This window comes from Nicotiana sylvestris, chromosome 2 (genome assembly GCF_000393655.2).
Source record: "Nicotiana sylvestris chromosome 2, ASM39365v2, whole genome shotgun sequence".
In the NCBI taxonomy this organism is placed as follows: domain Eukaryota; kingdom Viridiplantae; phylum Streptophyta; class Magnoliopsida; order Solanales; family Solanaceae; genus Nicotiana; species Nicotiana sylvestris.
In genome coordinates this window covers 79,651,986-79,663,183 of record NC_091058.1, presented here as the reverse complement: position 1 = coordinate 79,663,183, position 11,198 = coordinate 79,651,986, and the positions used below count along the sequence as shown (strand labels likewise).

Below are 11,198 nucleotides of genomic sequence, written 5' to 3'. Positions count from 1 at the left end.
TTTGAGACCCCGAGAAGCATTATAAATAGTTGCATACGACTAATAGAGGGATGTGATATCCGTGCCCAATTGAATATCACAGCGCGGATCTCGACCGATATCGGTAGCATATCAGTAATTGGCGTACAAGGAAGATTTTTATCTTTTTAGAATTATACTAGGGGTAAAACTCCCCTATTATATAAAGGGCAAGTTTTTTATTCAATAGACACATTGTAACACACATACCAAGGCAATAAAAAATTATTTCTCTGCTTTCCAGCTATTGAAAAGTCCCTACTTTATTTTTGTTCTTTGTTATTGATTGGCCTTGAACCCAAGACTCGACCGAGGGCAGAAACTATTACCCAATCTAGGTTCAAGCTATGCCATAACGTTACGACTGGTTTAATTGTTCATAGTAACCTTAACTCATTTATTTAATATTCTTGATTATTTGTGTTGAATCAATCCACGCATCCTTAAAATCGTGTATAAATTTAATTGTTATCTATTTCAAGAGTAAACTCATATCTTGGTTGTTCTCTCTTACATTTTTATAAGTTAATTTTTTTTAATCACATGTATTTCCCATATTAAGGCTCACATTTCCATTTTTGTTAATTCATTTATTGTCAAGTCATAAATTCTTTTTATAACAATATAATGAAAAAAGAAAAAAAGACATCGAAGCGTAGACGTCAATATACATAATTGGGAAGTTTGAGAGACTCGGGGGTTGTTTGGTTGAAATACGATTTATACTGGTATAAGTTATACCGGTATAAATTATATTGGGATAAGTTATGCTGGGATTGTTGTTTATTCATTGTTTGATATGTTGTATTAAGAATGACAATTGCATAATTTTTAAGAAGAAGGTATAAGTTATACCAGTGCTAATTACCCATCTTCTATAAGGTATAAGTTATCCCGGTGTTAAAATTAACACCGAAATAACTTATACCTAATTTACTAACCAAACAGAGTATTAAGGTGGTATTAAATTTTTATATCACCCTTATACCTTCTAATCCTCGTACCAAACAACCCCTCAATTGTAAAATATCATCAAATTTCGGTACTGAAGTCAAATTTCCAGATGAGAGCTCCCTAATAAAAAAAAAAAGAATTAAAAAAGAAAAAGAGCCAACACGGGTAAACAAGAACCGTTGGATCAAATTTGATCCATTGGTCGAGCACCGGCGATAATTTGCCCTAAGTTCTCGAGTAGCGGGACTCATATTGTTTTATTTTGTTAAGCACAGTGTGACATTGGGAGGAGCTGCACGCACGCTAGCCAGCAGCAATACATTAGGTTTTGGGAGAAGTAAGGAAAGAGGGAGAAATCAGCCATGAGTCGAAGCTTAGGCATACCGGTAAAGCTTCTACACGAAGCGACGGGACATATAGTGACGGTAGAGATGAAGAGTGGAGAGGTGTACAGAGGAAGTATGGTGGAGTGCGAGGACAACTGGAATTGCCAACTCGAGAGCATCACCTACACTGCTAAAGTATGCTTACAATTTTTTTTTTGTTTTTTTTTGTTTGTGATTTTCCTGATTTTGTTAAATCGTTATTATCTGTGCTTTCTTTGCTGTTTCTTAAACCCTAAAACCTAGATATTTTCTCTTGGCTGCTTGTGATATTGGATCTTACTCTCGTTTTTACTTGTCTTCCCGATATTCTATTGCACAGTGCGATAGTTTCCACACAAGAAAATTATCAGTACGATAATTAGGGCGACTGTATTGGAGATTTGTTTGACTTCCACAGTGGAAAGGTAGTACACTGATTGACATGTTCTTATTTGCTATGTTTTAGCCATTTACCACTTGTTTCCTACTTTACCAGTAGAGTGTAGCTTTCCCTGTTAAGATAGTAATTAATATTCAAAAGGAGTTTTCTTCAGAAATTATTAGTTGTTGGGTATTAGAAACATCGATTTGGTAGATGGGATTAAGTTTTAAAGATAAGTTTTCCCATGTATATGTCATGCCATAAGTGAGTTACAGAAAGTTAGAAATGTATGAGTTATTACCCTTGTTGGTATGTTGTATGTGGTTGTGCTGTTATGAACTTAGCCCCCAATGTTCTTTGTAGTGTGATTTGTTTTGTCTAAAACATACTCTCATTTGCCTTTTGTAGTAGAAATACTGTTAATGGCATTTTAGAGCTACCATAATAAGAAAACATTGCCGTTTTGCAGAACTAACACTTGAATATAACAGAAGACAGTTTTGAAACCCAACAGCTTGCAGTATATGCAACGCGGTAGCCATGCCTTGTTAAGTGCAGCCTATTAGCATGAAGAAAGAAAAGTTTTTGAAGTTTCATCTACCAAGAATTTCCTCCTCCGTTTCTTCGGCAGGAAAAGGGGGAACTGCAGAAAGCCTCATTCCACGATACAAAATGTGGGTTTTGGGGGGGGGGTATTTTTGATTCCTCAAGACAAAGGCCATAAGCAAAAAAGCCAAGGGTTGTTTTCCTTGCTTCTCCTAATTATGAGAACAAAGGCTATACTGTTCATTAACGAGGTAGCGGGAATAACACCTCTCCTATCTAGCTTGTTTCTGTACCTATCTCTGTCTCCCATCAATAGGAGAAGGGCCTGAGGACAGCCCTCAATAGATCCGAGTTGCTGCCAGACATAAAAGTCATATTGTCAACTAGAGAAATTGGCACAAGTAGGTATCTCAAAATTGATAACGGAAGAATCTGATTTTCCCTGCCATTAAAACCCATTTTAAGGCCCCACTCACAGGTAGAATGACCAACCAGTTTTATAGACCTTTCTCTATGTCTTTTTCCTTCCAATGGAAAATGAAGTAGTTCATGAAATTTCTTCCAATTGAAAATGAAATATCTTATTTTTTTCTCGACTGATAGTGAGCCTCAACATCTCTACCAGGCCTTCAAAGATCATCATAGGTCTAGAGAAAGCAACAAGCGTGGCAGACTAGTGTGTTAGTTTTTGCAAATTAGGTGTTTTTCAATAATTTTTTTTTAGTAAAGTAGGTTATTCTCAATTGCTCTCATCGGTTATTTCTATCTTTTCATGTTCTTCAGAAATCCGCTTCATGTTGATGCAGGAGCTAGTTCCAAATCATTAGAGAAATGTCTTACCATTTCTATTGTTGAACTACATTCCCCCGAAAAGTAATGTAATGAGAAGTTGAAAAAATAGAGATTTAAGGAGGACCTCAACTTGTCTGAATAATGGTGAAAAATAATGTTTCCAATTGATCAAACGTTCCAAGTTTTTTTTTTTACTTTTCTAATTTTGGACTTTCTTGTGTTATATCAAAATGCTGATAGTAGAAGTACCACCTAGAGATTTAGAGTTTGTAGCATTTTACCGTTCTTATTTTCTTAATTTGATCCACATATTTTCTTTGACTATATGCCTTCTTTTGGCTCCTCACCGTTTTTTCTTTTGCTTGGGGTAGGTATATGCAGTATGGCCAATACATTATGAAAAGGAGGAAAAAATCGAGTCGGACCTACTGCTGTGCCTATCCTTGATTTTTATAACAATGTTCTTTCTCTAGTAAAAGAAAAAAGAAACGCACTGTGGCTGAAAAGAATATGCATCAAGATACCAATTTGTATATACTATATAGGAATGAAATAAAGCACATAAAACGATATTAGTTTTTACACCAAACTTAATTTTTTTGTAATACTAACAATTACACTTACAGGCATATTTTGGTGACTGCTGACGAAAGTTGTGAGAAATTGGATTACTTAGAATTCATATTCTCTATTTACATTGCTAATATTGATTGATCACTGCAGGATGGAAGGGTGTCACAACTAGAGCATGTTTTTATCCGAGGCAGCAAAGTCAGGTACATGGTCAACTCTTGTCTGTATACTGTGCTATTGCCGGTAAGATCATTACTGAACTTTAATTTCCACCAGGTTCATGATAATTCCTGATATGCTTAAGAATGCTCCTATGTTCAAGCGGCTAGAAGCAAGAATCAAGGTTCTTTCCTAACTTTTCCTTAATTATCACTATTCTCTCAACTCTCAAGTGAGTTGCTTATGTTTATTTTCATATTTGAAGGGCAAAGGTACATCACTTGGTGTTGGTCGGGGACGTGCTATTGCTATGCGAGCTAAAGTGAGTGCTGCTTCTGCTTTACTGCTTTTACTTGCACATTTATGTTTGAAGTCAACTTTTGAGTTTACCTCATACTGATACTTGTAGACCTCAGGCTCATTGCAGTTAACTTGCAAACTGGGGATAAACTCTATTTTTGGTTTACGAATGGGAGGGAAGGGTATACGTGATGTTAATCTTATGTGTCTCCTGCCTGCATCCAATTTTAAGAAGTTACCCCTGTTACTTTTACTCCTCCTATCCTACTCATTTCAACGTAACTATGGTGCCTAGAGCTCCCCTGTGAGTTGAAATCTGGTATTCTTTCCAAAGAACATAAATGTGATTTCTTCCCAGCACTTTATTTGGTTCTCTTGTTTCGGGGGTTTGGGTTGGGGGGGGGGGGTAAAATGGGGAAGTAGAAGCGGTATATAAGGAATTAAGCGAACCAATTTGCAATTTTTCAAACGGAGAAACACTCCTGATTATAAACTTTTTGCTTTCAGGCTCAGGCTGCTGGTGGTCGTGGAGCAGCACCTGGTCGAGGTGTTGTGCCACCTGTAAGAAGATGATTGCATGATTTGGGATTTTGTTTCATCTGGTATTGTGCTCGTAAATTCAGTGTAAGAATGTTCAAGTAGTTTCTTAAGGTTGGTCCTTAGTCTAGTAGTCTGAGTCACATTCTGTCTACTTTGTAATTTGCTTTTTACCTTATTTAAGTCTGGAATACGAGTGCTATTCAGATTGCCGTTATGTGTACTTCACCTGTGTTGAGTAATACGGATTGCTCCTGTTCTTCGCCACCACTCTTTGTACCCCAAGTATGTCATTAGGCCCGTCTTTAGTGCTGGATGTGGGCTTTCTTGAGCTCATAAAAGAAATTAGTTTGTTTCGAAGACATGTTTTCTTTCGGTTCTTTTTGTGACTTGCCAGAGTATCCCTTTACCGTCTGTTGCACTTCAGAAGCGTGCTTTTGCATAGTTAAATTAATCTGTGTGAACTGTACCTTTTGGCTTTGATGGACCCTGATAAAATCAGAATGTTGAAAGTGACTATTTTTTATTTTTTCTTTTCTGGGATGAGGTAATGAGTGATGTGTGCGGATCACATTCTTTGTTAGGACCGAAAACATATTTTGGGTTGAACCATTGATCTTACATCTGGAGTTCGAGTTCTGGATCAGGAGTTTCTGCTCTGTGGAGGTTTAACAATTTATACTTTGTTATAAGGTCATGTATCATATTAGACCAGCATGCTGACTAGTTGGAGAATAAGTGAGTGACGTTGGTGTATCTATGTTTTTTGAAAGGGGGTATAGTACTAAATCAATAAGTAGGGAGAAGTTTATAATTGAACGGACAAAGCAGCAAGTTATTCTCCAAAGCTCACGTAGCACCATTTCATTTCATAATCTCTTCGTTTATAAGTATTTAGCTTTACCGGTTTGATTAGGAAAGTAGAATTTTAAAAGTACAGTTTAGGACTAGTTTATGAGTTTCAAATTTACTTTGAACAGTAAAAGAAGACGTGAATCTAAGCACTAATCTAATACATATCTGAGGTTTGAAGGAGGTTATTCTAGAGTTATATGATATACTTGCTGTGCCATTGTTCATGTGGTCATATTACTTTATTGGCCAAATACATATATAGCCCATCCAACTTGGCATCATTTTTTTATTTTAGCACTCTATCTCTACCTTGTTCCATTTTGGTCCTCTAACTCTATTTTATATGTTTCATTTTGGCCCTCCAACTCTATTTTTTATGTTCCACTTTAACACAAAAGCAGAAAATAGTGCAAAAAATATAGCCCGTTAAATATGAGATGTAATAAACTTCCAATTAAATGTTGCCACCTGGTTTTTTTGTCCATGTCAAACGGGTCAATGGTAAAATACCTGAACCCAACCGTATTTTTTGTGGGTTTATTTCATCTAAACGGGCCAGGTATGAAATCGACAGATGAAAGCTTTGGAACTTAGAGAATGAAGATGGGGGCAACAGTGGATGAAAATATACGACCGGGTTCAAGTTTTTTAATATTGACCTGTTTGACATGGATGAGAAAATCAGGTGGCAACATTTAATTGGATATTTATTATATCTCAGATTTAACGGGTTATATTTTTTGCACTGGTTTCAGCTTTTGTGTTAAAATGAAACATAAGAAATAGAGTTGGATGGCCAAAATGGAACATATAAAATAGAGTTAGAGGGCCAAAATGAAACAAGGTAGAGATGGAGTGCCAAAATGAAAAATGATGCCAAGTTGGATGGGCTGTATATGTATTTGGCCTACTTTATTCAATGGTTGCCTAGGATCAATGGTGTGGGATGTAAATCATGAGAGATCAACATTTAAATCCAATAGCCGATTAATAGGTTGTTTGGCCAAAAATAGAGGTGTTTGACCAAGCTTTTGAAAGGAAAAAAGTGATTTTGAGGAGAAACAGAAGCAGTTTTTGAGAAGCAGAAAAAAGTAGTTCTCTCCAAAAGCACTTTTTTGAGAAGCACTTTTGAAAAAAATATACTTTTGAGAATTACTGCAAAGTTTGGCCAAACACTAATTACTGCAAAGTGCTTTTCAAATTAATTAGTCAAACACAAACTGCTTCTCACTTTTGAGAAAAATATTTTTCAAAATAAGCAGATTTTAGAAGTTTGGCCAAACAGGGTATAAGCTTTTGGTGGCAGAATTATCAATTATATATGCCGGTGGGAGACCAAGTACTTGATGGAATAATAGATATTTCGCTTTCATAAAAGAATGTCATATTACCCTTATATCTCCTAATTTTATTTCCCTGAACTCTCTGTTTCATTAGCTTAATGATGCAATAGAGGGAACAGATGTAAAATAAAGTTTCTGATGGTAAGCAACCTCCACTTCCAACCAAGAGGTTGTGAGTTCGAGTCTACCCAAAAGCAAGGTGGGAAGTTCTTGGAGAGAAGGATGCCGATGGTCTATTTGGAAACAGCCTCTCTACCCCAGGGTAGGGGTAAGGTCTGCGTACACACTACCCTCCACAGACCCCACTAAGTGAGATTATACTTGTTGTTGTTGAGGATGGGGGCGGAGGAGGTAGTTTGATTAGGCGGATTCACAAAAGATATTAGGCTGGTCGGTTCAAATTGTGTGGTGGAAATCTTGACAGGTCTTTGTAAACTGCCAATGGGATGAGGAAAAGAGATACATAATTTGAGCAAGAGTAGACAGTCGTGAACCGGTGATTCTGAGGCTCAATCTGTTCTTCTTTTCCACTTTAAAGAATATGTAGACTGGGACAAAAACTAGTAACGATTGTATAGTCAAGCTTGAACAGTCTCAGCCATAAAATAAAATCCTATGGACCATTAATGCATGTCTGATGGCTCTGAGAATACTTTGAACATCTTTTTTGGAGTTTTTTCTTCTCCAATCTAAAAACAAACTGGAAAAAGGGTCCATGAACTTATGCTTTGTCTTGCAAAAAAATCAAACTTTTCTGTGGTTGTTAAGCCATGACTTGTGAATTGTGATTCTTTGTTAAATGAATCATTGGGGACATGACCCCATATTAAATGCTAGCCAACTATGTCGATTGAAAATTGACTACTGTTGTTTGTACAATGGTACTGAATCTGTCCTGCGCTTTTGCATTCATGTGTGCGATTTTTACTTTTTTCATGGAAATATCAATTTCCAATTGCTTCAAAAGTCTTCTCACAGGGCATAAAATGCTTACCAATCTTAAAATATACCCAAGATTGCATCAGAGAAATGTCCCAGTAGAACATGAATGCGTGTTTAGGTAGGTACATATTGGAACACCGACTTTAAATGGTGTCTCAAGTATAGTTTTGACAAAGTCACCATTGCTATGAGAAAAAATGTCCTTTCTAGATTGTGGACTCTAAGGTAAGGTGTCAATCAATTTTAGCTCTTTGATTAGTACCACTGCTATTTTCCTCATCTGGTGGCGGTGCAATTATAAATTACAATGTACTTCTTCTCATCGCTAATCTCTTTCTTAAATTCCATCATAAACCTTGACAAAATGCGGCCTCGAATTTTTTTTTAAAAAAGGGAAGAAATGAAAAGAAAAACATAGCACATATTTCTATCCAGGATAGGACGAGGAAAACCTATTTTGACAAGTAAACTAGAGAATTAACAAACAACAAATGTTGTTTCTTCAGGAAAAAATTACACAACAGAAAGTTTGTGTTCCCACAAACCAAAAATTTTCAAGACTAGATCCAAAAATACACATCCTTTTTCAAACATAAAACAAAGCTTATAAATACTTCCTCTGGTCCTTATTTATTTGTTTTTTAAGGTTTTTGCACACTCATTATGAAAAAAATGTATTGGTCTAAATTATCATTTATCTTTTCTTAAATATTTCACTTAATTAATACTCCTAATTGAAATAGTAAGGATAGATATATAATAAAGTAATATCCTACTAATACTTGGGATCTGAAGAATAAAAAACAGAACTGTTTTGCATCCAAACGCCTCCCGAAGCAAAATTATTCTCTCTTTGGACTAATTGTTGGAAGGAGTAGACAGAAGAAAATATAATTGAAGAGTAAAAGCATAATAAAGTAATAAACTCCAAGTTTTGAATCATATTGTTATAATATATTTGCATTTTGGCTGGGAATGGTGAAGGCAAAATAAGAGTGCAACCTGAGCAAAAAGCTGCAAACAATTCCTTCTATAATTTAATCTTAATAATCGATAGTGCAAAACACATGACGGATTCCATTTCAGATCATTACAACAGAAAAACCGATTAGACAAAAATCTACCTAAGAATCTAAGGAACTAAAAGAATTAATTGAGACATTGGAATATTTTTTAAAGTCTAATCTTACTTTAATGATAAAAAGATGATGTGAGAGATGATTGCCTCTTTCGTTAATAACACTGTGCACATGTGTACCATTGTCCCCTTTTCTATCTCACTTTGTCTTCGACTGAGTCATGCGTCCCATAAAAGAAAGAACTCAGCATTTGGACAAAATTATAGTACTAATTTTTCGTTTTACAATTCTAAGTATTCAATTGATTGATAAGTTATAGTAGGAATATGGTCATAGTGGTCCTACAACCATGTGCTCAAAAGTATGTGTCTTCAATATTGGCTCGACATCTTGTTAATTTATCACATTATCATATTAAAAGCTTTCTTGATTACATCATTGAAACTAATTAATCTTATTCTTCATAATGATTAACATGGATTGAGACCTTTCCTTTTCGAATAATAAGTAATAATAAGCTGAAATAATAAGATCGCTAGTTAAAGAAATAGTGAACGTTTAAATTTGGAAATTTTGAAGGAGCAATAAACATAGAAATAATACAAATCTTACTACAAGTAGCCTAAGTAAAAGTCTAATACAGTCAAATCTCTCTATAACAGTCTCATTTGTTCCAAATTTTCCTGGTTGTTATAGTGAAATCCTATCATAGAGTTATAACATAGCATGAAAATTGGTTCTATAAAAAACTTGACGTTATAGGGAATAACTATTACATAGCGATGTTGTTATAGAGAGGTCTGACTGTAATGTTAACAAGATATGACACCTATTCACCATTTTTTAAAAATGTAATTTGATTAGAAGCATATATAGTACTTAAGAGTTTAACATTTGTACTAGCACAATGTAAAATCTTTTTCGCACTATAAGAGATAAATAATCTGCTACAACATGTTAATATGCACCAATAATATAAAATTATTAAGTAAATGTAAAACTGGAGAAGCAAGTCGATAACGGTAAAGCAAGGTAGTCAAGTATATTTGTTACTTAGCCGTTGGAAGTATGTGCGAGGCTAAAATTTCAAAGTTCCAACCGTTGAACTTACACATAAATTTTAGCTTCATTAGTCGGACAATACACGTCTGATGATCATTAGTCAGCTCAAATTTTATGTATTGACGGTAAACAAAAATACGCACACGATCGAGTTGCCTACGTAAAAACTATAAAGAAAGTGTTATAAGTTATAAATGACTTTTAAAAGTTCACATATTTAGAATAAGTTTGAGAAGCTCACGGTCAAAGTAAATATGTTTTGACCTATATAATAACAATGTAAGGTCTTATCACGTTATAGTCTGATGGAATCCGGTGAGTTAGTATTGATATGATCGCATCCTTATCACACATTATAATCACTGAGTTATTATTGAATTATAATCTTGAAAACGGGAAAATTTGAAGGAAAAGAAAATTGCAAATTCTGAACAAACAAAGGCCTCTAAATTTATGGTAACTCTTTGGAACAATAGAATGAAGAGTTTTCCACGGGTGCAGAATCCACACCACTGATGAAAATACCAATAGTACATGAAACCAATATACAAATCAACCCAAACTCCACAGTAGTTAGATGTGGGCTATTGTCAGTTAAAAATAAAACCTCTTACTATTTACTTAATATCCTAATTAATTAACCTAGCTGGTCATCAAACCCAACTTGGTCTTCATCAATTCATCTGAACATGGAAATAAGAGAGCAGAAATCATCTTCATCACAAGGAATAGTAATGCCCATCTCATGGCTAAATCCAAACTCTTCTTCAGCTCTTTGAAGTAAGTTTTGAAATTCTGGATATGACAACCAAGAAATAGGAATTATATATCTGCTCCTATTTTCTCCCACATAGACAACAAAATGACCTTTTGGAACATCATGGGGGAAACCATTCTCGTTCTTTCCGAAGCTGGAACACCTTTTGATGATTTGTTTCAAAGCTGCTGTTTGAGTGCTTTGTTTGCTTGTTTTCTTTAGACCCATTTTGATTACAAAGAGAGATCAGCTAGTTTATAATGAAAAATATAGAAGGGATATGAGTTTAATTTGAGAATGGTTTGTGATTGTGAGGAAAAAATGGGAAGGAAAGAGGGAGTATTTATGGAGGGAGACTTGAAAAACAAAGGCATGTGGAGTGTGTAGGGACAAAGGGACTAAATAGGGAATGGATGGTTTATGGTGTAAGCTTTTGTACGAGGACATCAGGCCCTCTTTTTCTCATTGGTCTTGTACCCTACTTAGTACTTACAACTCACCTCTATTCAAAATTTAATAGCGAATGCGAAATAT

At 35.1% G+C, this 11,198-nt stretch overlaps 2 protein-coding genes across 2 annotated transcripts; one reads left to right on the top strand and one right to left on the bottom strand.

The window, feature by feature from the left end:
* The first annotated feature begins 1,214 nt into the window (after positions 1–1,214).
* On the top strand, positions 1,215–4,893 carry LOC104215804 (small nuclear ribonucleoprotein SmD3b-like). Its single transcript, XM_009765701.2, has 5 exons — positions 1,215–1,493; positions 3,781–3,833; positions 3,907–3,973; positions 4,055–4,111; positions 4,597–4,893. The coding sequence occupies exons 1-5, from the start codon at positions 1,335–1,337 to the stop codon at positions 4,660–4,662; spliced, it is 402 nt and encodes a 133-aa protein (XP_009764003.1). The 5' UTR covers positions 1,215–1,334; the 3' UTR covers positions 4,663–4,893.
* Positions 4,894–10,586: 5,693 nt separating this feature from the next.
* On the bottom strand, positions 10,587–10,892 carry LOC104215805 (auxin-responsive protein SAUR50-like). The gene has a single exon (XM_009765702.2). The coding sequence runs from the start codon at positions 10,890–10,892 to the stop codon at positions 10,587–10,589; it is 306 nt and encodes a 101-aa protein (XP_009764004.1).
* Between the last annotated feature and the right edge of the window lie 306 nt (positions 10,893–11,198).

Excerpts from the sequence above, each read along its gene's own strand:
- LOC104215805 (XM_009765702.2), bottom strand. The coding sequence starts at position 10,892 with ATGGGTCTAAAGAAAACAAGCAAACAAAGCACTCAAACAGCAGCTTTG.
- LOC104215804 (XM_009765701.2), top strand. The coding sequence starts at position 1,335 with ATGAGTCGAAGCTTAGGCATACCGGTAAAGCTTCTACACGAAGCGACG. Across the intron at positions 1,494-3,780 it reads GCATCACCTACACTGCTAAA|GATGGAAGGGTGTCACAACT; the intron begins GTATGCTTACAA and ends TGATCACTGCAG. Across the intron at positions 3,834-3,906 it reads ATCCGAGGCAGCAAAGTCAG|GTTCATGATAATTCCTGATA; the intron begins GTACATGGTCAA and ends AATTTCCACCAG.